We start from the raw sequence: 24,107 nt of genomic DNA, 5'->3' as shown, positions 1-24,107 counted from the left end.
ACCTCTTGCACTGCATGTAAATTATTTCCTACCTATCTGACTCTCATAGCCCGATCTCTGTCGTGCTCACAGTCGGGAGATTACCACGGAGATGATCTTCTGAAGCTGACTCTACTTGGTTACCGCGAGCTTCATCTGTTGAGTATCTCTGACCACAGCTGCACAGAAACCCGCACCAGCCAGTGAATGTGTACCTAAATCTGTCTGAGGCAAAACAGTATAATATGGGATCTATTAAGCAATTTGTTCCTGATAACATCCATGTGATATAATAGGCAACCTCAGCTCTTTCCAGTAAAGGACACAAGGCTGGGAAAAATAAGATGGTAGTGACTCCAATTGTTCTGGCGAGATGTGGGGGGATATAGCAGATAAGAAATATGATTAAAGAGATGAATATGGTCTGTATGGATTTGGACACCATGGCTTTGCTGAGAGTGTTCCTAGGATTCACCGTGAGAAGATATCGACTCAGGAGAGTGTAGCAGACCAGTGTTATGGAGAAAGGAATGAGGGCACCGGTGAAGAGGATGACCATGTTGTAGACAAAGTATAAAAGTGCATGTTCAGTTTGATGAATATTGAGACATTTTGTAACTCCATGAACTTTAGAAGTTTTTAGGAAAAAGAAAAATGGCATTCCTTGTAGTAGAAGACAACCCCAGACAGCGAGGCAAAGCTTTGAGATTAATGGCTTCTTGGTCCAGGCAGGTCTTTTAACATTTTGAGCAACAGTAAAATATCTGTGGATGCTGATTAATGTGAGGAAATAGATACTTCCATATGTGTGAGTGCTGAGCATGAAGACCCTAAACTGGCAGAGGAATGTCCCGAAAGTCCAGTGTTCGGTCAAGGCATAAATAATGATCAGAGGAGTTGCCGGAGTGATGATGGCATCGGAGATGGCCAAGTTGAACTGGAGAACCATAGTTGAGTTCCAGTGTTTTATCCGAAACCAGAAAATCCATAAACTGATACAGTTCAACACAAAACCAACTAAGATTGTGATGCTCATGAAGATGGGGAAGAAAATGTGAATTGATTGAGGCCGACAACCGGTGTAATTCCCTGATGTGTTTGGCATCCCGAGAGGCCACTGAGCTAAAGATGGAATAACAGAGTGTTACACATTAGAATAACTTTTAGAGTTCTTGGTATCAAAATAAACCTGTCCTTAAAACATTCAGAAACTGTTGCATATTAAGGCAGAACTAAGTATCATACCTATTTAACAAAGCTAGAAAGCATGATTATTGGAGATATCTGCTTTGAGATAAGCAGCACCCGTGGCAGCTATCTTCATAGTTTTATGTGGAGATGGTGTTACTGGAGCTAATTATCAAGCACAGAAAAGCTCAGCTGAAGTTGAAGATGGCGTTTGCCCATTTACTCCATGCTGGAGAGGGATCTTCTCATCCCTCCTTCGCTAGGCTGGAACCTAATGGCCATGGCAGGGTTTCTGTTTTGCCAGAGGGCCGAGCACTTTTTACTCAGGGTCCATGCCGCAGTGACTAACCCATGATAAATTGGCTTAAATAACATTTCACATTGCTGCAATATGCAGTTATGAGGAATGTTAGTTTTACAGGGTATTAATGGAAATTATGGTATATAGGTTGCTTATTGTCACTTATGACACATTTTCCTCAATTTTAAGCATTGTCTTCAAATACTTTCAAAATAGTTTATTTGCCCCCTCTCCTCTACCACCTGTGATCCTGCACTGAGCTAATGGTATGTGGTCAAATGTCAACATGGTCAGAAAGACTATGGGGCCTATTCATCATGGGAAGGAGGTTCGGGTTGAGATGAGGGATCCTTTTGGATCCCTCCTTCCCTATCCGGCTTCTTCCGCCAGACATCAGGGCTCTTGTGCGCATTCGGACCCCGATAATTAACATCATGAATAGGCCCCTATGGTCTATGGCCCTGATTCAGAGCCGGACGCTCTGACCAGAGTGCTCGCTCTGAATCAGGGCTGTCCTAGTTAAATTTGGAGTGGCCTTTTGGACGCTCGCATAGCTGTGGGTTACCACCCACAACTTATGCGAGCGTCCATGATGATGGTCGCGATGGTCAAGACCATCGGGCTTGCGACGAGACCCTGCGGTAGGGTCTCGTTGCCGCAAGCCCTGGAGTGATTTTGGCTCTATCAGCTTGGCTGTCGCTATCCGGGTCTCGCGCATGCGCACGACGGAGCTCCCTCCGTTGTGCGCATGCGCATTTGGGTACCATCGACCCGCTTGCGAGCGTCTTGCACTCGCGAGCGGGTCTGAATGAGACCCTATATTTACTAGATTGTGGGTTTTTAGAAGTGGAGTTGTTGCCCATAGCAACCAATCAGATTCTGCCTATCTTTTATCTAGTGCTTTCTAGAATATAATAGCTAGAATTTGACTGGTTGCTATGGGAAACACCTCCACTTATAGAAACCCACACTTTGTTTAAATGTACACCTAAAAGTGCAAGGGAATCCCCAATGTTGACATGCCGACTGAGGACATTCACAGTGACGACTTTCTGGCAATGTTGATATTATGACACCGTCGACATTGCGTCACGGTACATGTCGACATTCTGAATTTTTGACAAAACACATTACACCCATCAGATGTAATAGCCTTCCACTTGCAAACTCGTTGGTACTAAAAAACGCCAGAAAAACTAGCAGCATTAGGGTTAGTGTTAGGCTTAGGTGTTATGGTTAGGTTTAGGGGTTAGCATTAGGGTTGTTATTATTTTATTATTAACAGTTATTTATATAGTGCACACATAATTACAGAGGATATTCTGCCATTCACATCAGTCCCTTCACCAGTGGAGCTTACAATCTGCATAACCTACCCAGGGCCATTACTAGGGGTGTATGATCGCTGCCGTTGCACAGGGCGCAGGGCCCTTGAGGTGGAACCGTTGCCTAGAACAGCACCCTAGAACAGCACCCATCAGCCTCTAGAGCTTTTTTTGATATGTTACATTCAGGACTTATGTACTGCATGTTATATGGATTTGTTGGAAACCAGATAAATGACTAAGGGGTCTCTGTGTTAAGTCTTGGAGAGAAATAAAATAAACGGAGATAAAGTACCAACCAATCAGCTCCTAACTGTCTGTGACATGACATGACAGTTAGGAGCTAGTTGGTTGGTACTTTATCTCCATCAACTTTAACTCTCTGAAAGGCTTAGTACATAGACCCCTTATTTTGGCTCATACTCTCCAGGGACACTGATTTCATGGTGTATGCAGTTATGCAAGCAAAAACAATTTACTTTAAAGTGTTATATGTTCACTTGTGTGATATTTAGGAATTGCTCCTCTGTGACTTTCCTAATAATGTACCTAACCCTATATATATTTGCTTCAATTGAATAATGATTTCTTTGTATTAGGATATACAGTACTGTACATTCTTATGACACATAGTTTATATTTTCACATCATAAGCTTTGGATCAACTCCCCCTAGAGTACAGTTATTTTCAGTTCAATGATGCACCAACAATACCTTCCTCAATTTCTTAAAAATATTTTCATTGACCTACACTTAAAAATTGTTGTATAATATCACTTGAGAATGAAAAAAAACCCTCTCCTGTGCGGAATCAGACCTTCTGCTTCCTATATTAAACCAAACACCTACATAATGCTCAATTAAGAGGCTCCAAAAAAAAGCAATACATATTTTGACTGGCCAAAATGATTTAATTAATTTATTATTGGGGCAATAATGTACAGAAAATGTAAATTATGAAGACAATAATATTTTAAGGTTAATAGAGGTAATTTTAATGAATTAAAAAATTAATTCTTTAAATAATTAATGATAATAGTACATCCATGCTGACACTTATAGTGCCACAAGTTTGAAATATAATTGGTGCTTCTCATTAATAAATTTATATGGGCCTAATTAACATAAAAATATTATTAATAATTAATTATATTATTGTCTGTATATTTTTAAATTGTATTATTTTTAAACATTATTTCCCCAATAATAAAATATTTAAATAATTATAGCTCATCAATATATTTTTTCATTATTTTTGGGAGCCCTTAATTGAGTATTAATTAATGTCAAAGTAATACATATGTTTAATTTGGCCCTTATTATGATCTGCCTGCACAGATGGCTTAGAATGCATTTATAGGGGTATTCAATATGGGAGCGAAAAGTCCGTGCTGGACTTTTTCGCTCCACATCGGAGCTTTTCCTGGGACAAAGTATTGGGCACGCGCCCGCTTTATCCCAGTATTCAATTAAAAATCAGCTAAAACGGGACCTGGCGAATTGGGAGGAACGAAAAAAACAGGAATTTTTGGGATTTAATTGTAGGACCCCCCTAAAGCTGTCCAGACATGGAGGATCACTATGGGCACCCCTGTTTTTGGCTGCAAAAGAAAGTCGGGGTTTTAAATAGCCACGGCAGGTGTTTTTTTTTTCCTGACATTGAAGAAGTGATGCAGAAGAGCACTTGGGTAATTTTTTTTTTTTTTAAGTGGTCCCATCAAATTTGGGGTAAATGAATATGGGGGTAAGCATTTTTTGTCCCTAAAATGACTTTTAAAAATTCTGCAAAAATGCACCTGCCGCTAGCACCTGCATTCTAGAAAACACCTGCCGCATACATGGGGATCCCCCCTGAGGCTATTCCGCTAATTTAATAATTTTTTCAAACACTTTTTTTTTTAAACCCCAAAATTAAAGTTAATTTTTTGGGGTGTCCCGATTTTTATTTTTATTTTTTTTGATACAGTTCCTTTTTAAATGACATTAGCAGGGGTACAGACTAATTTTTTTAAGCCTACACCCCTAAACCCCAATTCTGCACTTTTTTTCCCCATGTAAAACATGGTGAAAACTTATCCCCATTTTTTTTACAAAGACTTTTCGAGCCGGCGAAAAGTCTTTGAAATTGAATACGGGGATAATTGAAACATGCCAAAATGATGATTCTGACTTTTCGCTCCAAATTCAATACCCCTATTAGTCTGTGCAATTTCTCTGACCAGAACCCTTTCTAATGAATTGTTCGGTGAGCTCGCCCATTCCTACCTGCCTAAAAAATAGCTGAAAGGCACTGACAATTTTAATGCTCTGCCTCCAAATGGCCTTTTGTCAACACCTGGCGATGAATGAGGCAGCATTATGCAGAGCAGGGAATAATAAGTAATAATTACAGAGCAGATCACTCACCTGTTTCCCTCACAGACACAGGACTAATTCTTTAGAAAGTGACTTGAAGTAGCCGACAGTACACTTCCTCTATCGCCACCTCTGAGGCTTTCTTTTGTAGAGAACTGACTGTTACACTATTTTGACTCTCTGTAAGGGAAGTGAGAGCTGTAACCTTCTTACTCTTTATTCAACATTTCCATACATGGAGCATACACTTAAGCTGGTAATACAGCGGTCGTTCACCGCATTGTCCCATGAAGCATGGAATGATATATTGCATGGTCATACACTGGATCATTCAGTGTATATGGCTGGTGCGATATATTGTGCCACTGCGTCATTCAGTCAGCAGGAAGGCTTGGAGTGGATAATGATTAGATAAAACCACAGTAGTAATTCATTTCCCTTCAGTGTGAAGGTTCATCAGAGGATAGACTTAAATAGGAGCATGGGTTTATTGCAGTGCACAGATTGTGCTCACAGTAACACCTGTAGGTAGAAGCGGAGCGTATAGCAGACCAGCCGATTGTGTATGGTTAGTGGCAATATGCAGGCTATTAAACCCCGAGCTGAGTACTACACACCTGTACTGAGATTGGTCAGGTACCGCCCTTGTGACTGTATTACTCCTCCTCCCGACTCCACTCCATCGATATCACCATTAGCTCCCATCTCCTTTATCTGTCCTCCAACACAGAAACCAGAAATTCCCAAACAAACCAGGATGATGGAAACTCTGGAAGAAACCAAAAAGATAACCACAGCAGGCCACTCCATTGCTGTAACAATGATCTACAAATTTCTCTAGCTCAGATATCTCACTACAACCTTTAACCCTCCCGGAACAGGCTCACAATTGACAGGTCCACGTTATCTGCCTCAACTCCGCCCTGTATCTCCACCGGTTGGTTGACCTTCCTGCAGTGAGTAGAATGGACCCAGGTATCTCTCTCAGCCACCTTCAAGGAAGTAGTACTCATCAGCAACACTTGGTACGGACCTTCCCACCGATCTATCAGACAACCTGAACGTAAGAAATTTCTGATCATAACAAATTCTCCAGGTTTGACATCATGACAGTTTGTTTCTGGCATATCATGTGAACTCCTCGAAAAAGGCCAACACAGGCTGAAACGCGTTGGAGACCGATAATATTCAGACTCTGCCAGAATAGGACTATTCCCACACAGAAAATTATTGCTTGTATCCACCATTGCCTGAACGTGATACCATCACATGTTACAACCCGGATCACAGACATACAGGACGGCAGGAGACCGGACGCAGGAGATCGCGGAGAGGGGGAAGAACCCGTGCCGTAGGACAGCACAGCCGGCTAGAGGAAGGAGTGGCTATCGGCAAGGCGCAGGAAGGTGAGGAGGGGGTGCACGGGGGGACGGCGTCAGCGAGCCCGAGCCTTTGACATCTCCTACCCGTCCACAGCAGCTTCCTCAGCGTGCACTGCGGGCAGACCTCCATCATGGGTGGGCTGCCGGCTAGAGCACCAGGTGTAGCAGTTTGTGTGGAGTTCCACCGTCCATTGCCGCATAACCAGTACTGCCTTCCTCGGGAAGATCACCCTGGGCCAGCAGCACTGTATGTATTTTGTACCCTAGCGGGACGCTGCTGTTCATCATCAATACAAGCCAGCTTTTTTCTTCACACTCATTTCTACTTGGTGGAACATTTTTGTGTACTAGACTCAGTAGAGCATTCAGGAGTCTATGATACATTGGATTATCAGTTTTTGATTGCTAGCATCTATTCTGTGTTGGGGGTTCCCCTGGCAGACCCAATTATTACTATGCCATTTTGATATTGCATTTGCTGCATGCATGTGTTTATGTTCTTTCTAACACTGCTTTCATATATGTGTTTTGCGTTTTTCATATCAGTAAAGTGATTTTTCTTCTTTTTTCTTTTATCATAATCTATTCATTTGTATACATCTCATCCTGTCATTCAGAAGCACACTTAGACTATTGATTATATCCATTAGTTCCTAATAGACATTCCGCATTTTAAGCATGGTGAACTATAGCTGAGCGCATATATTCCTTTTCTTCATATCATGTGACAACAATTTCAGTTTCTGCTGTTGCTGCTTCAACTGTTTACTCATTGTTATAATGCTTCTGGCCATCCTAGTCCAGTCTTTGCCATGATCTTACTTAATTTATTCTTAATAGTACCATTCACCCTCTCCACCTTTGCACTGGTCTGTGGTTGATAGGGGGTGTGAAGTTTACTATTAATACCCATCAACTTACACATACTCTGGAAGACATCACCTGTGAAATGAGTACCCTTATCACTTTCAATAATTCTATGGATACCATATCTGCATACAAACTCCTGTACAATCTTTTTAGCAGCGAACACAGCAGTATTAGTGGCAGCTGGATAGACCTCTACCCCATTAGAAATTACATCGGTACAAACTAATACATAGTTAAGATTCCTGAAGGGTGGTAATTGGATGAAATCAATTTGTATTGAAAAGGTACGTCGGTCGGAGAATGTGGGATGGTTCGGTAGCGATCATTTTCCCAATGTTTTTCCTCAAACAGGTCAGACAGGACATTGCTTTCTTTTCTGCTTGAGAAGAAAAACCTGGTGCACACCAGTATGCTCTCACCAATTTGCACATACCTTGCTTTCCCAAATGAGTCAGACCGTGCGCTGCCTCAGCCAGGCTTGGGTAGTACGCCTTGGGAGCAACTGGCTAACCTTGTCCATCTCTCAGTCCAGAGGACTCTTGCCCACATCCCTTGGACTTCAAGACTGTCTTTTCCTGAATGGAACACAAATTTTGCATCTCAATTAATTTCAGCATGTCAATCGTTTGAAACATCATTTGGTTAATTGGCACATTCACTTTTAACCCTGCCGCCCATTTGGCAGCTTTGTCTGCCCTGTTGTTGCCCAGTGACACCAGATCACCCTCACATGTATGGGCTTTACACTTAATGACCGCCACTGTCTTAGGCAATTGGATCGCTGTCAGTAGTCCTTTTATATGTCTGGAATGTGCGACTGGGGTGCCTGTTGCTGTCATAAATTTTCTCAGACGCCATAGAGCGCCGAAATCATGTACCACCCCGAAGGCGTACCTAGAGTCAGTGTAGATATTAGCAGATTTACCTTCCGCTAATTCACACACCCTTTTTAGTGCCACCAGTTCCGCCACTTGGGCCGAGTGTGGTGGGCCTAAAGGTTCGGCCTCTATAACGACCTCGTCATTTACCACAGCATAACCTGTACATAACTCTTCAGTGTCAGCTTGTCTATGACAACTCCCATCCGTGTAAAATGTCACATCTACAAGGTGTACATATGTCTGTCATCACTGAATATATGAAGTCTTTAAATATATTTATATGTGTATTCGTGCGTATGGGGTATGATAGGATTTTAAACAGTATGCGGTGGCAATGCGATCGCACGATGCTAATAATAGCATATTAACATCACACCCAATGGTTTCATTCATGTCGTCAGGGGCAACCTAAAATGGCGTCTTCAGATATTAATTTTACAATTTAGGTCTTAGCCAACCATCTGGCTTCGACACTAATTATCACATATTTTTAATAAGCAGATCGCATTTCCCATAATTGTAATGGGAACTGTGATCTGCCCAGATTTATTCAAAATAAAATGTAAACAAATACCAGGGAAGCCCTGTGATAATAATGCCAGAAGAGGGGGGTGGCGAGAGGGGGCTGTGGTAGCTGACGGCAACGCATGCGCAAACACTTACAGGTAGAAGTGTGCAGACGGGATTCGCAGAGACAGAACTTTATCACAAGCTCTGTCCCTGCAAGGGATTTTAGATAAACTCCTGTGATATTTCCTAAATTTGCAATGCGAATTTAGTGCCTGATTCAGAGCCGGATGCGCTCGCTCTGAATCAGGGCCCTCCTCCATTAAAATGGAGCGTCCTCCTGGATGCTCGTATAGCTGTGGGTGACCAAGGGAACGCCTCCGTCTGGCAGGCATGCCCCCGGCACGCCCATCAAAGGGGGCGTGCTGTCAGTCACCATCGACAGCACGCCCCCTTTGGTGCGAGACCCGGAGCGACAGCTTGGCTGTCGCAGTCCGGATCTCGCGCATGCACAGTGGGGAACATCGACCCACTTGCGAGCGTACTGCCGCTTGCGAGTGGGTCTGAGTGACCCCCTTAGTTAGAAATTTTAAATGCTGATTGTAGTAAATAGAACCCATAGTAATTTCCCTGTTTTTATATTTATTTGCGTTTTTAAATAGCGTGTAATTTCTCAGTGAGTTCAGTCACAATGGGAGTAATGATGCCAACCCGGATATATCAGAGATACAACGCATGTTCTCAACATATTAAAGGACATCACCTGGGAAGAAGATTTGATCCTAGCCACATGTGACATCAAGGTCCTATATACGTCTATTGAACACAAGATGGGCTGCGCCAATGTAAAGAAGAGGTTAGAGAAGGACTCGGGTTTACAACAACTACAAATCAATTTTATTATAGAAGCTATCGACTTTATATTGCATCACAACTTCTTCTGGTACGGTGACACGTTCTATGTCCAACGCAGAGGAACAGCAATGGGGACCAAATTTGCGCCATCGTATGCCAACTTGTTCCTGTCTCAGTGGGAGGAAGAGAATATATGGAACAATGAGTATTACGGAGCAGAATTGAAATTGTGGGCAAGATACATAGACAACGTTATCATTATATGGAAAGGACCAAGAGAAATCTGGAACACTTTATACAAACCCTTAATGACAATAAAGCCAATCTGGAGTTTACCAGCACAATTAGTGCTCATACGGTGAATTATTTGGATCTTACCATATACATTGAAGAAGGACTTATTCACACTAAGACCTTTATCAAAGCTACAGATTGCAATAGCTATTTGGAAGCCACTAGTAACCACCACAAAAAATGGTTATCTAATATCCCAGGGGGGCAATTGAGAAGATTACGACGCAATTGTTCGAAGGTAAAAGATATTGTAACACAATCACAAGAAATGCTTACCAATTTTAGAGATAAAATGTACAATCCGCAACTCCTCAAGAAAGAAGAACAGAAGATTTATAATATAAATAGAGAAGATCTCTTGAAGTACAAAGAAATATCTGAAGACAAACCAGGAAAACTTTTATTTATTTCCAATTACTCAGCGCAGAGCACGTTATTGGAAAATAGTATTAAGAAACACTGGCATATCCTTCAGGCGGACAAAGACCTTAGAGCATTCCTACCGGAACACCCGAGGATGGTATATAGAAGAGCCCCCACTATCAGAACCACACTGGTGAGTAGCCATCTGAAGGAAGAACAAAGTGAGAAAACATCAAAAACCACTGGCTTCTCCAGATGTGGGATATGTACAGCTTGCAGAAAAACTAAGGGGAATTGCACACAAATCGTTAAACAGGTTACTTCGTTCAGTAACAATAAAGAATTTACCATCAGAGACCGCATTAATTGTCAAACGATAGGGGTGATTTACATGCTTACATGCCCTTGCGGGCTACAGTATGTAGGAAAAACAAAGAGGAAACTACATGTCCGCATACAAGAACATCTCTGTAATAAACGGAATAAGAAAGAAAATCACAGTATTCCAATTCATTTCACAGAAAAACACAACAGCAATACTAAAGATTTACAGTTTATTGGCCTTAAGAAGATAAAGCCACCATGGAGAGGAGGAAATATCGACGATCTGCTGAGCAAGGAAGAGACTAAAATAATATATAGAATGGGAACCCTAAACCCTAAGGGTCTAAATATAGATATAGAGATTGCGCCATTTCTCTAATAACTGTCTCCGATAATTTTTACTAAAATAGTGTACTTGCCCATGTCTATGTACCCCTAATGCACCTATTTACCCCTAATATACCTATGATTATGAGGTATAGATAAAGGGCATCCTTTGTATAAAGTAATTTTCAATATAAGTAAATTTAGGTTTTTCTAGGGAAGTTTATATTCTATTTTAATTAAATATTATTACAATTTTTATACACATACTTATTAGTATGGTGCTATTTCCAATCCAGTTTTTTCCAATCCAGTTTTTATTATCATTTATTATTACTTTTTATTTATTATTTAATTAATTATTATATATATTTTTCCAAGAATATTACCCTAATTGGGACGATTATGTAATATTGTTATTTAACGTTGTATGTTTTTGTGTCTATGTGAGTATGTCTTATAATCAATATGGACTATGTACAGCTAAAAATATAATCCTGGCAAAGTTTCCCATCATCAAAATGGCCGTCAGGTCACGAATAAGGAGTATACTAGAAGAATGGGCAGATATACCACACCTAAAATGGACGCCACTGCCTATAAATAGAGTCCCAGTTGGGCAGGAGATCATCTGCTATCCTGAGGAAGCCTGAAGGCGAAACGCGTAGATCGCAGATTCACTGATCCTGACAGGAGCCGCACGAGCCGCACAGTGCTCACCGCGGCTATCTTGGAAAGTCTGCCGGCAGACGAACCTACTTCAGAGAACTCTGAGAAACCGTTTCTGATCATCAAGAAGAGGAAGGTAATCATATACCCCGCGATAAGGAAACAAGAGGCGGCCACAGCCCGCACTGGTCTGGGGTGACATCATTATCACTCCTAGATACTAGAACGCAGTATTGACTTTAAGAAGTACAGTCATACTGTGCTGAGTGTAACCAGGACTAGCTCTACATTGCAGAGCAAGTAAAACGCTATTTAGCGTATTGCTTAAGGCAAACACACTATACATGTTGTTTGTAACATCCTATGTTATTTGTTGTATACCGGTATTAGTTCCAATAATTGTGTTGCCACCATTACATATGACATGCTGCCCGTTTTTATACAGTTATTACCATATATATAGGCACACAAGGTGCCTCAATTTGTGACAATAGACAGTATTTATATAATTTTATTATTCATTCTATTAGTACTGTTTAAAATTTCAGTCTTCATTAACTTTCAATATCTTAAATAAAATAAATCTATTTTTATATATTTATCTTGTATGTATTTATTTCTTTGGGAATATCCTTAATTATTTTTACGATATCTATTGATTATATTGCAGAAGACACCCTTTGTGGGGCTGCAATACATATGTATATTGACTGATTGAATAATTAACTAGCACCACTCATTTATCTATTATCTGATTAACTAGGGTGTTATATGTGCTAGGTGTTCTCTCTCCTTCGCTTCAGCACAATGGGAGTAATATCTCCCAACCTTATTTTCGGAAAATGGATTAAAGAAATTGTTTTAAGATATTATGTAAAATACATTTTTTTTATTATTTTTTTTTCCTGAAAGTGCCCTCAAACAAAATGTTTTCTTCTTTTTGTATACTGCAAAAAATCCCTTTATTCTGTGTACTGTACTTTGTATACCAAAAAGTCAGGGGTGTACCACCAACCCTTCTGATTTTCAGGAATACTTTTATAAATATAACATGATTTGTTGGCCTGTGATATTGTCTTATTTCAGACTCATATTATAATTATTTGAGAGTCATAAGAGTCACAAGATTGCTGCAGTGAGCCTCAATCCGGGAACAGATGCCACTGGACACCTGTTCTCGGCAGGGTCACACCGACCCTGTGTGGGGTCCCCTCCGTGTGTGGGGGCCCAGGGACAACCGCCCCTGTCGTCTCCCCTTAATCCGGTCCTGGGTACACATAGGTCTCTGTTCATTCCTTTCACCATCCCCTCTCCAAGCCCAACGAGTCCCATCATTGCCTGTGACCCGCACCATCAGGTTTGCCAAGCACCTCACATCATGAGGTCCTTTCCCATGAGTGGGATATAGTGATTACCTGTAGAGAAAACCCCCGGAAGGACAGTCAGCAGAGGCGACAGGAGCATGGAGAGACAGCTGGCCGGCTGATCTGATTGTATACTACCCACCAGAATTGGCTTAAGGCCCCCATACACAGGACTATTTTTTACATGATATGGCCAGTTATGACAGGTTGGACAGACCAGTCGTGTGAAAATAGGTGTATTTTATGTGTTCTGCGACCCCGATGCGCGTCCCCGCCGTCGTCTAGTTGGATCACAGATCAAGTGGTTTTGCAGAGAGATCTACGATCTTTTGAGTTCAACCTGATTCACTTCTATGCATATTATCCTATGATCGTAATGATCAATCGTACGCCATTTGACCAGATCTTATGAAAAATTTCAAGGGCAATCGTAGAACTCATCTTACCAACTTTGAATCGCACCGTGTATGGGGGCCTTTAGGGTTGTATACTTACCCCCAGCATGGGGTTTATTTTCCAGTCACTGAAATTAGATGGGGTAGCAGATGGAGGTTGTGCAGGATTTCTGATGGTGGCTTTTTGGTAATTTGCATGGATGAAATGTGCCCTAACGGGAAATGATCATTGACTTTATTAAAGAAATACATCTCTTAATAGCAATCTCACATAAGTCTATAAGATACCACTTTCCCCAAGTTGTAGCTTCTCTTCCTGCAGGAAATATTCACAGGTCATCAGTCGCATGGGAAGACAAGAGCTGGATGTTCAAGGAATTTGATATACAATATAATTAGCCATATCATTTCCTTGTATACAAAACAAAGTATTTACCAATTACATTTATAGAATTAGTTGTCTTTTGAATCAAATAAACTGCCTGAGTATTTCTGCGTAGACCTTGAGGTCTCACAGTCTCTATTGATTAATGAGTTTTGACAAATACGGAATGGATAGAAATACTGGCGGCTGTCTCTTCCAGTGCATGTTACTTAATAATTCCATTAAAATTCACTTTTCACACCTATCTGACACTAATATCCCCATCTCTGTCGTGCTTACAGTTGGGAGAGGCCCATGGAGACAACTCTACTTGGTTACCGAGAGCTTCATCTGTTGAGTATCTCTGACTGTTTCCACGGCTGTACAGAAAGCCGCACCAGTCGGTGAATGTGTATTTAAATCTGTCTGAGGCAAAACAGTATAATATGGGATCTATTAAGCAATTTGTTCCTGATAACATCCATGTGATATAATAGGCAACCTCAACTCTTTCCAGTAGAGGACACATGGCTGGGAAAAATAATTTGATTGTGACTCCAATTGTTTTGGTGAGATGTGGGGGGATATAGCAGATGAGAAATATAATTGAGGAGATGAATATGGTCTGTATGGATTTGGACACCATGACTTTGCTGATAGTGTTTCTAGGATTCACCATGAGAAGATATCGACTCATGAGACTGTAGCAGACCAACGTTATGGAGAAAGGAATAAGGGCACCGGTGAACAGGATGACCCAGCTCCAGATGAAGTATAATTTTTCATGTACAGTTTCATGAATACTGAGACATTTTGTAACTCCGTCAACTTCAGAAGTTTTTAGCAAAAAGAAAAGTAACATTCCTTGTAGAAGGAGAAAACTCCAGACAGTGAGGCAAAGTTTTGTGATGAACGGCTTCTTGGTCCAGGCAGTTTTTGTAACATTTTGAGCAACAGTAAAATATCTGTGGATGCTAATTAATGTGAGGAAATAGATACTTCCATACATGTGAGTGCTGAGCAGGAAGATCCTAAACTGGCAGAGGACTGTCCCAAAACTCCAGTTGTCTGTCAAGGAGTGGATAATGATCAGAGGAATTGCCGGAGTGATGATGGCATCGGAGATGGCCAAGTTGAACTGAAGAACCACAGTTGAGTTCCATTGTTTTACCCGAAACCAGAAAATCCATAGACTGATAGAGTTCAACACGAAACCAACTAAAATGATGATGCTCAGGAAGATGGGGAATAAAATGTGAACTGATTGAGGCCGACAGCCGGTGTAATTCCCTGATGTGTTTGGCATCCTGAGAGGCCACTGAGCTGAAAATGAAATAGCAGCATGTTACAACTTAGAAGAACTTTTAGGGTTCTATTAAAAGAATTTTGCCCTTAAAACGTAGAAACTGCTGCCTGTTTAAGGCAGAACTAAGTATCACACCTATTTAACAAATCTGGAAAGCAGGAGTTATTGGAGATATCTGCTTTGAGAGAAGCAGCACCCGCGGCAGCCATCTTCATAGTTTTATAGATGGACCATATCACTGGAGCTAAAGAAAACCTTAGCTGAAGTTGTAGATGGCGTTTGCCCATTTACTCTAGTCTGGAGAGGGATCTTCTCATCCTTCCCAAGCTAGGCTAGAACTTTTCCTGATGGCCGTGGCAGGGTATCCATTTTGCCGGGTGGCGAGACACTTTTAAGTCAGAGTCCATGCCGCAGTGACTAACCCAATTGCCCGAAATAACATTCCACATTGCTGCAATTTGTAGTTATATTTTTTCTAATCATGTTGACATTCAAAATGTTGACATCAGAACGTTGACATGATCAGAAAGACTTTTTTGGGCCATACATCAATGCCGCAATTCCCCCTATGCTGGTCTCGTTCATCGACAATCTGTCGGAAAGTCTGGGAAATTCTGCATGATTAAAAGGGATGCAGTAAGGAAGCCGACGGTCGAAATGCGCACTGTCCAATCCCGCCAAGGTACTAATGACAGGCGTTGAATTCCCAACGCCCATACCGATCGAAGGTAAGCCGGGCGCCGGGCGTGGACTGCCACGGGGGGGAGGGTTAGGTTAGGGGTTCCCAGGGGGGACTTAGGGTTAGGCACCCCCTGGGAGGGTTAGGCTAGGGGAAGGGGGGTTAGGGTTAGGCATCCCCCTGGAAGACTTAGGTTTAGGCTGCGGGGAAGGGGGGGTTAGGTTTAGGCACAGAGGGGGGAGGTTAGGGTTAGGCACCCCTAAAGGAGGTTTAGGATGGGGTTAGGTTAGTTAGTACTTACCTTTACAGCTGTCGGGATCTTCATTGGTGCCGGTCTTCCGGCGACGGGCTTTGAACCGCATAGGTCCGGTGGTATTTCATACCGATCCCGTTTAAAAACACCCGACTTGCCTATCCTGATCATTTTTTGGTCGAGATCAGCAAATCTTGCGTCGGGGGATAGGGGAATAGGGGAATTGCAATGTATGGGGCCCTTTCAAGCTAAAAGTGCAATGGGAATTCCCACCATTGACATGCCGACTGGTAACATTCACAATGATGACCTTCTGACAATGTCAACAATATTATCAGTGTCAGCATTGTGAATGTCAATACTGTACATGTCAACATAATATACCAAACCCTCTGCTTAATGCTCAATTAAGATGCTGCAAAAAGTAAGAAATATATTGATGGGCCATACTTAATCTTAACATTTTAAATAATAAAGGAAATAATGTTATTATATTTACATATTATTTCCCCAATAATAAAATCTTCAAATTATGGTTCATCAATCATTTTTTTATTATTTTTGGGAGCCCTTAATTGAGTATTAAGCTATTAATTAGTGTCGAAGTAATACATCTGTTTAATGCCGCTCTTTATTATGTTCTGCCTGGAAAGATAGCTTAGAATACATGTACGAGTCTGAGCAAACTCTCAGGCCAGAGGCATTGTCTGATGAGGTTCTGGCGAGTTTTCCGGCGTTCTTAAGTGCCGCAAATCACTTCATCGAGCTTTAAATTTTAATGCTCCGCCCCCAAATCGCCCTCTGTTACATCTGGTGATGAATGAGACAGTGTTATGCAGATCAGAGAATAGTAATAAATAGAGATTATCGGCTCGGTTTTGCTGAAAACCGAACACACCCGAACTTTGGGCTTCCGAGTAGAACAGAGCACCGGCTCGCGTCTGCTGTAAGTTCGGAACTCGGACTTAATAACCGAATCCCTGGGTTTTGGATTGGCTGTAAACAGGTCCAAGTGACATGAATTTAGCTTTTTTGATCCATTTTAAAGAAAATCAAAACCAAAAACAGAAAAGAGAAGAACCAAAACGTTTGAGGGTGGTTTTGCCAAAACCGAAACACAGGGGTCTGCGCACATCTCCAATAATAAGTAATAATTACAGAGCAGATCACTCACCTGTTTACCTTGCAGATTAATTCTGTAGAAAGTGACTTGAATTAGATGTCAGTAGATTTCCTGTGCCAGCACCTCTGAGGCTGTATATTATAGAGATCTCACTGTTAAACTATCTTAAATCACTGGAAGGGAAGTGGGAGATGCAATCAACATTTCCTTACACAGAGCACGGCTGATACACTAAGATGCTAAGTTGTAGTGGAAAGTACAGTAGTGTGTGTCCACACTATATATTATATATATATATACCGTATATACTCGAGTATAAGTCGACCCGAATATAAGCCGAGGTACCTACTTTTACCCAAACAAACTGGGAAAACTTACTGACTCGAGTATAAGCCTAGTGTGGGAAATGGCAGCAGCTGGTAGTGCCCCCAGTAGTAATTCCCCCTGGTTGTGCCCCCAGTAGTAATCCCTCCTGGTAGTGCCCCCAGTGGTAATCCCCCCTTTCAGTGCCTCCAGTAGTAATCCCCCCCTGGTAGTACCCCCAGTAGTAATCCCCCCTTTTAGTGCCCCCTGTAGTAATCCCCCACTGGTAGTGCCCCCTGTAGTAATCCTCCCCTGGTAGTTCCCCCAGTGGTAATCCCCCCTTTTAGTGCCCCCTGTAGTAATCCCCCCTTTTAGTGCCCCCTGTAGTAATCCCCCCCTGTAGTAATCCCCCCCTGGTAGTGCCCCCTGTAGTAATCCCCCCCTTGTAGTTCCCCCAGTGGTAATCCCCCCTTTTAGTGCCCCCTGTAGTAATCGCCCCCTGATAATGCCCCTTGGTAGTGCCCCCTGTAGTAATCGCCCCCTGGTAGTGCCCCCTGATAATGCCCCCTGGTAGTGCCCCCTGTAGTCATCGCCCCCTGGTAGTGCCCCCTGTAGCCCCCCCCCTAGTAGAGAGAGACGTGAAAAGAATAAAAAAAAATAAACACTTACCTGAACTCCCGCTCCTGGTCCCGCCGCTGTCCGCTCCTCCGGCCGCTTTGCATGGGAGAGACGTCGTCATGAAAACTCAGCTTATACTCGAGTATATACGGTATATTATATATATATATATATATATGGAAAAGGGGAGGGTAAAAGACGTGCGCCTAATAGTGTAGTCAATTAAATAGTGGGGTGTACGTGCTCCAAAGTAAATGTGCGTACCAAATAGAAATTCTTTAATGCTTATCTGAAATTCCACTCAGGGAGGTCAGGGGATGAGATGGACCCGGGGCTCTTGGTACTTCGGAAACCTTATGCGGAGGGGCTCAAATAGAGCAAGATGGAAAAGGACATATAGTACAGTACTTCCTGTAATGGATGTATGACGCTATTTAAATACATTATGCGTACCAGATAGTACTTGAATAACAGCATATAATTGAGAGTTCCTGATCACTCCTCCAGTATCCCTTAGCAACCCCAGCAATTTCTCATATGGGTATGTTGTAAGCTTTAAACCAAGCAGAAATGACCCAGTATCAGTAGTGATTTTCCAAAGGGGGAATTTATTACAGCATAACAAGGGATATGGATTGTAGGAACAAAATACAATAATTAAAACAAAGTAAAAAAAAATTTGCTTATCTACATATATCCAAGGTTCTAGGGGAGGCTGATATAGTCGTCCCAACGCGTTTCATCCTGCTGGACTTCCTCAGGGGTAGTATAGAGTCTTTGTTGGTGCCCCTTATATAGTGTATCAACATTAGTAATTGACTGGATCTAATTTCGCACTAATCTCCGCAGTATCCCGGTGGCCATGTTTGTGACTTCATCTATGACATCTATGGTGTCCCATAGTGTCTCGCGGCTATTTTTTTTTTTTTTAATCCAGATTCAAAACCCAAACACTTGATGATTAATTAAAACCAAAACACAGATTATGTGCTCATCTCTAGTCTATAGTACTATATGATATGGGTAGGTAGGAGTCAGAGTCTCTAGATACAAAATATGATATAAATACAAAGACCCAAATAACTGCGGCTGAGAAGAATTATTAACTATTGATATATTTTGTGATGCTCACAGGTGATAAATAGTAGACTTACACAGAGAGGACCAGCCAGTCATGTATGGTTATCAGCAATATGCAGGCTATTGTAGGTTCACCCTACATCTGTGTAGTACTGTGGCACTCAAACACAGTGCCAAGATGGCGCAGAGTCTGAACAGAAGACTTCACGGCTGCCATCTTGGTAAAGGGCAGATGCTTCACTAAGGTAGCATCATGGAGATAGCACACTCCATACACCCCCCTTTCGCTGCAAGCTACCAGTTACACAAACATATAGCTTTCTTGCAGCTAATACCTCAACTCTATTTTTAGGTGAGTTGTGTGATTACCTCAACTTTTGTGGCTGTGGTACTTTGCCTCCTATTCTTTTGACTGTTATAGGAGTATATATGCTTATTGTAGTGAACCATTCTTGATCGCAACTGAAATGTCTTGTGATACCTAAGTCAATGTACTGCCAATCCCTTCTGACACTTAGGCCTGACTCATCTTTACTATTACACTTCTTTTTCTGTACAGCATTCACATTTTTCAGTTTAAATTCATTGCTCTGTGCCCTGTGTTATGACATACATAGAACTTGTGTTCAGATATTCTAGGCTTTTCATCTTTAGTGTGTAATGCAGTATTATCAGCATTTAATTCAACTGGTACATGTTCTTGAAACTGCAGCAGTTTTGTGTTGAACAACCTCTATTACTATCTTGGCTGTATTAGCTTCTAAAGTTACCAATAAAAAAATCAGAATTCAGGTGTTACGTTCTGTAGCACCACCATAGCAATCTCCTAGTCATCAACTTGGACTTCTACAGACATTAATTGCTGAGGTATGGACATCCTCTTATCGATATAGTCACTCATACTTTTGCATTAACTCAATTTAGTAGTATGCAGTATTCACCTCAGATTAATTTTTCTCATGAGACCCTTATCCTCGTATGTAGCCTGTAAGGCTGTCCACATGTCACTTGCTGACATCTTCCCATGTATGATAGAATAAATGTGTTGTTAAACACTTAAATCTATGATTCCCATGGCTGTAACTAAATCATCTAGATGTAGACTGTCACCTGAGTTAATTGTAATTTTCTACAGTTTCTCACACTTAACTTGCATTTCCATTGTTATCTTCTATGTGGCATAGTTCTCTAAACCTCTAAGTTTAACGAAGCTCATTGTGGTTGCAGCTACTGTGTGGGTGTTATGTGCTGAGTCACTCTGCCGCCTTACTGTTTGCCTCTTGTCTCATATGCATAGCACTCTATGGCATCTGGGGTGTCTTGACTACCTGTGCCTATAACCTGTTGATATGTGCGTACTATTTTGTGATGTACAAAGGTGACAAATAATAGACACCATCAGAGAGCGCTAATGTGCTGGAGGTAGTCACGGGCCTCTGATCCTGAAGGAGGTCATATTGAATGACGCGCGTTTCGCCTATCCAACCGCAGGCATGGTCACATTAAAGCCTGAATATATACATAATCATTTTTCTATTTATATACTTTTAGTGTCTTTATATCATGTGTAATTTCTCAGTGAGTTCACTCACAAAGGGAATATTATCTCACAACCTTCTGTTAAGTAAATTAATTAAATATATAAATAGTTGAATATATTATCCATTATACATTTATTTAAATTTTTTCTTAAGAGTGCCCCCAAACAGAGTTTTTTTTCTTTTGCAAAAAATCCCTGTGTTCTATGTATGGTACTTTGTTTAACATAAACTGAGGGGTGTACCGCCAACGCTATTAAATTTCAGGAATACTTTTTATAAACATGATTTGTTGGCCTGTGATATGGTCTTTTTCAGACTCCTATTATAATTATTTGAGATCATAAGTCCTTCTAAGGTCCTCTGTGGAATATACTCCTTCCCCCCTCCCATCTTCCACATCAGTGTGCGCAGAAGACCTTATGGCTGCCATCTTGATAAAGGACAGATGCTTTACCAAGGTAGCATCCTGGAGATAGTGTAATAGCACACTACATATACCAACATTAACCACATTGGATCATTTTAAGTAATGATTAAGTATAATGCCTCATCTATAATATGGGTAGGTAGGAGCAGTGGTGTATAAAGAGAGCAGAGGGCCACATTAGATCACTTGCAGAGTTAGGGCCTCATTTTTCAACGAGTTTTATCACTCACAACGAGTGATGAAACTTGTATATGATAAATGATGCTCCAGCCAATCAGCTCCCAGCTGTCATTTTTCAAACCGATGACACTTGGGAGCTGACTGGCTGGAGCACCATTATCATACACAGCGAGTTTTATCACTCGTTGTGAATGATAAAACTCATTGATAAATGAGGCCTTTAGGCGCTTAACCTTTCATATCCCTACTATATATAAAACAACACACATATTAATGGTGGACTTTGGTTGTCAGTGTAAATTTATATATCTATGTCTACCTGAGGGCCAGTCCAGATAATTCTCTCATTCCTGGTGCCAATCTTCTGTGCTGGCAGAACTTCAGAGACCTGCTGTTTGATGTGAGCACTGCAGCCAGGATGTTGAAGAGCAGGATACAGTGCCTCTCTCCTGGGGTCAAACGCAGAGCCTCTACACAGCACAGCCGCATAGGTCTCTGTCCATTCCTTCTTCCATCCCTTCTCCAAGACAGTGCTACCATTGACTGTGACCCCACCCCCTTGGGCTTGAGTTCGCCGTACACTGACATCATGAGGCCCATTCCAGCGAAGGGAGTCTAGTGACTAGTAGAGATACCCCCAGGAGGACAGTCAGCAGGGGGGGTGGGAACATGGAGTGCCAGCTGGGCAACCAATCTGATTGTATACTACCCACTAGAATTGGCTCAGTTTTGTACACTTGCCAGCAGAATGGACTCCCATTGTATACTACCCACCAGACTGAGCTCTGATTGTATACTACCCACCAGAATTGGCTTAGAGTTGTATATTTACCACCAGCATGTGGTCTGTTCCACAGTCACTGAAATGCAGTGGCATAACTATGGGGGGGTCGAGCAGGGCGTGTGCCCTGGGCGCTGTAGGACCAGCGGCGCGGGGGAGGGGCGCCGCCGGCCACGGTACCGACCCACCCTAGTTAGGCAGTGTAGCGCCGACCGCAGTGTGTGTGGTCAGAGCTACACATTTACAAAGGACTGGCGCTAGGCTTCCTTGCGCCCAGCGACGGTCCTTTGCTGCACAGCCGAGACCTTCCCTCCCCGTGAGGTCTTACCCAATAGCGCCAGGAGGAGGGCGGGAGGTGGGCGGTCTCAGGCTGTGCAGTAACACACACATCACCGCCAGTGCGGCAGCGATGTGTGTGTTAACCAGCAGCCAATGAGAGTCAGGCAGACTCTCATTGACTGCTGAGCTCCCACTGCAAGAGCCGGCTCCCTTCCGGCTCCTGCAATGGGTAATGGGAGAGATGTCACGATGTCATGACGTCTCTCCTATAATGCAGAGCGCGCCAGCCCGGGAGGATGGATGTGCAGCGCCGGGAACAGTGGCTGGAGCCAGAGCGTGGATTCAGGTAAGTGTAATTTTTTTATTTTTTTTTTACTTGTGTTGTGTGTCTGCACATCGGGGGGGACACCATTACAGGGGGGGACCACTACTGGGGGCACCACTACTGGGGGCACCATTACAGGGGGAAACCACTACTGGGGGCACCATTACAAGGGGGAGCACTACTGGGGGCACCATTACTGGGGGGGCCACTACTGGGGGTGGAGCATTACTGGGGGCTACAACTGGGGGGACGACTACTATTGGGGGCACTGCATCGGGAGGGGGGCACTATATACAGGGCTTACTACTAGGGGACTACTACTGGGGGCACTAAATAGGGAGGAAAACTACAGGGGGCACTGTATAAGGGGCACTGGATAGGGGGGATCACTGCTGGGTGCCTGCATAAGGGGGACCACTACTGGGGGCACTGCATAAGGGGGGGTACTACTGCTGGGGGCACTATATAAGGGGCTTACTACTAGGGGCACTGCATTGGGGGACCACTAGGAGCACTAAATAGGGAAGAAAACTACAGGGGGCACTGTATAAGGAGCACTTGATAGGGGGGATCAATGCTGGGGACCTGCATAAGGGGGACCACTACTGGGGGCACTGCATGGGGGGGACTACTGCTGGGGGCACTATATAAAGGAGCACTGCATAAGGGGGACCACTACTGGGGGCACTTCATAGGGGGGGGGGGCACTGCATAAGGGAGACCACTACTGGGGTACTGAATAAGGAGAACTAATGAGGGGCTGCATGAGGGGGACCACTACTGGGGGCATTGCATACTGGGGGTACTGTATAAGGGAAACTAATTGGGGGCTGCATAAGGGGGACCACTACTGGGGGTACTGTATAAGGGGCACTACTATGGGCCTGCATAAGAGGGACCACAACTGCATACTGGGGGTACTGTATAAGGGACACTACTGGGGTTAAGGTGCACACGGAAAGGAATGTTCAGAGTGACGATGAAGGGGTGTGTCATGTTGACACGCCCCATTTTAAAGTGGCCACGCCCATTTTTTGACACGCGCGGCACATAGGGCAGAGGGGGCTCCATTTTTGCATTTGCCCTGGGCTCCAAATACCCTATTTACGTCACTGCTGAAATGACATGGGGTAGCAGATGGAGGTTGTGCAGGATTTCTGATGGTAGCCTTTTGGTAATTTACATGGATGAAATGTGCCATATCAGGGTAATGATCATTGACTTTAGTAAAGAAATACATCTCTTAGGGCTCTGTTTACTACAATCCGCATTGGGAATTCAGCCAATATCACAGGGATTTACTAAAAATCTCTTGCAGGGACAGAGCTTGTTATAAAGCTCTGTCCCTGCGAATCCCCTTATCATGGTATTTTCGGAAAAAATACAGTGACAAGTGTCCGCGCATGCGCCAACCGACTGCCGCTAAGCCCCGTCCCCACGATCGTGACCCCCCCTCCCTTAATAACACTTAC

The 24,107-nt window shown here is 42.8% G+C and overlaps 1 protein-coding gene and 1 pseudogene across 1 annotated transcript; both read right to left on the bottom strand.

Moving 5' to 3' along the window:
* Positions 1-43: 43 nt before the first annotated feature.
* LOC148542271 (P2Y purinoceptor 4-like) lies at positions 44-1,084 on the bottom strand. Its single transcript, XM_088469048.1, has one exon. The coding sequence runs from the start codon at positions 1,082-1,084 to the stop codon at positions 44-46; it is 1,041 nt and encodes a 346-aa protein (XP_088325174.1).
* A 12,905-nt stretch (positions 1,085-13,989) lies between these two features.
* Positions 13,990-15,055, bottom strand: LOC148542270 (P2Y purinoceptor 4-like; annotated as a pseudogene).
* Positions 15,056-24,107: the final 9,052 nt, after the last annotated feature.

The sequence above is a fragment of the Taudactylus pleione genome, unplaced genomic scaffold (genome assembly GCF_031769625.1).
Source record: "Taudactylus pleione unplaced genomic scaffold, aTauple2 ptg000013l, whole genome shotgun sequence".
NCBI lineage: Eukaryota > Metazoa > Chordata > Amphibia > Anura > Myobatrachidae > Taudactylus > Taudactylus pleione.
The sequence above is the reverse complement of the archived record's forward strand: the minus strand, read 5'-3'. Positions and strand labels throughout refer to the sequence as shown.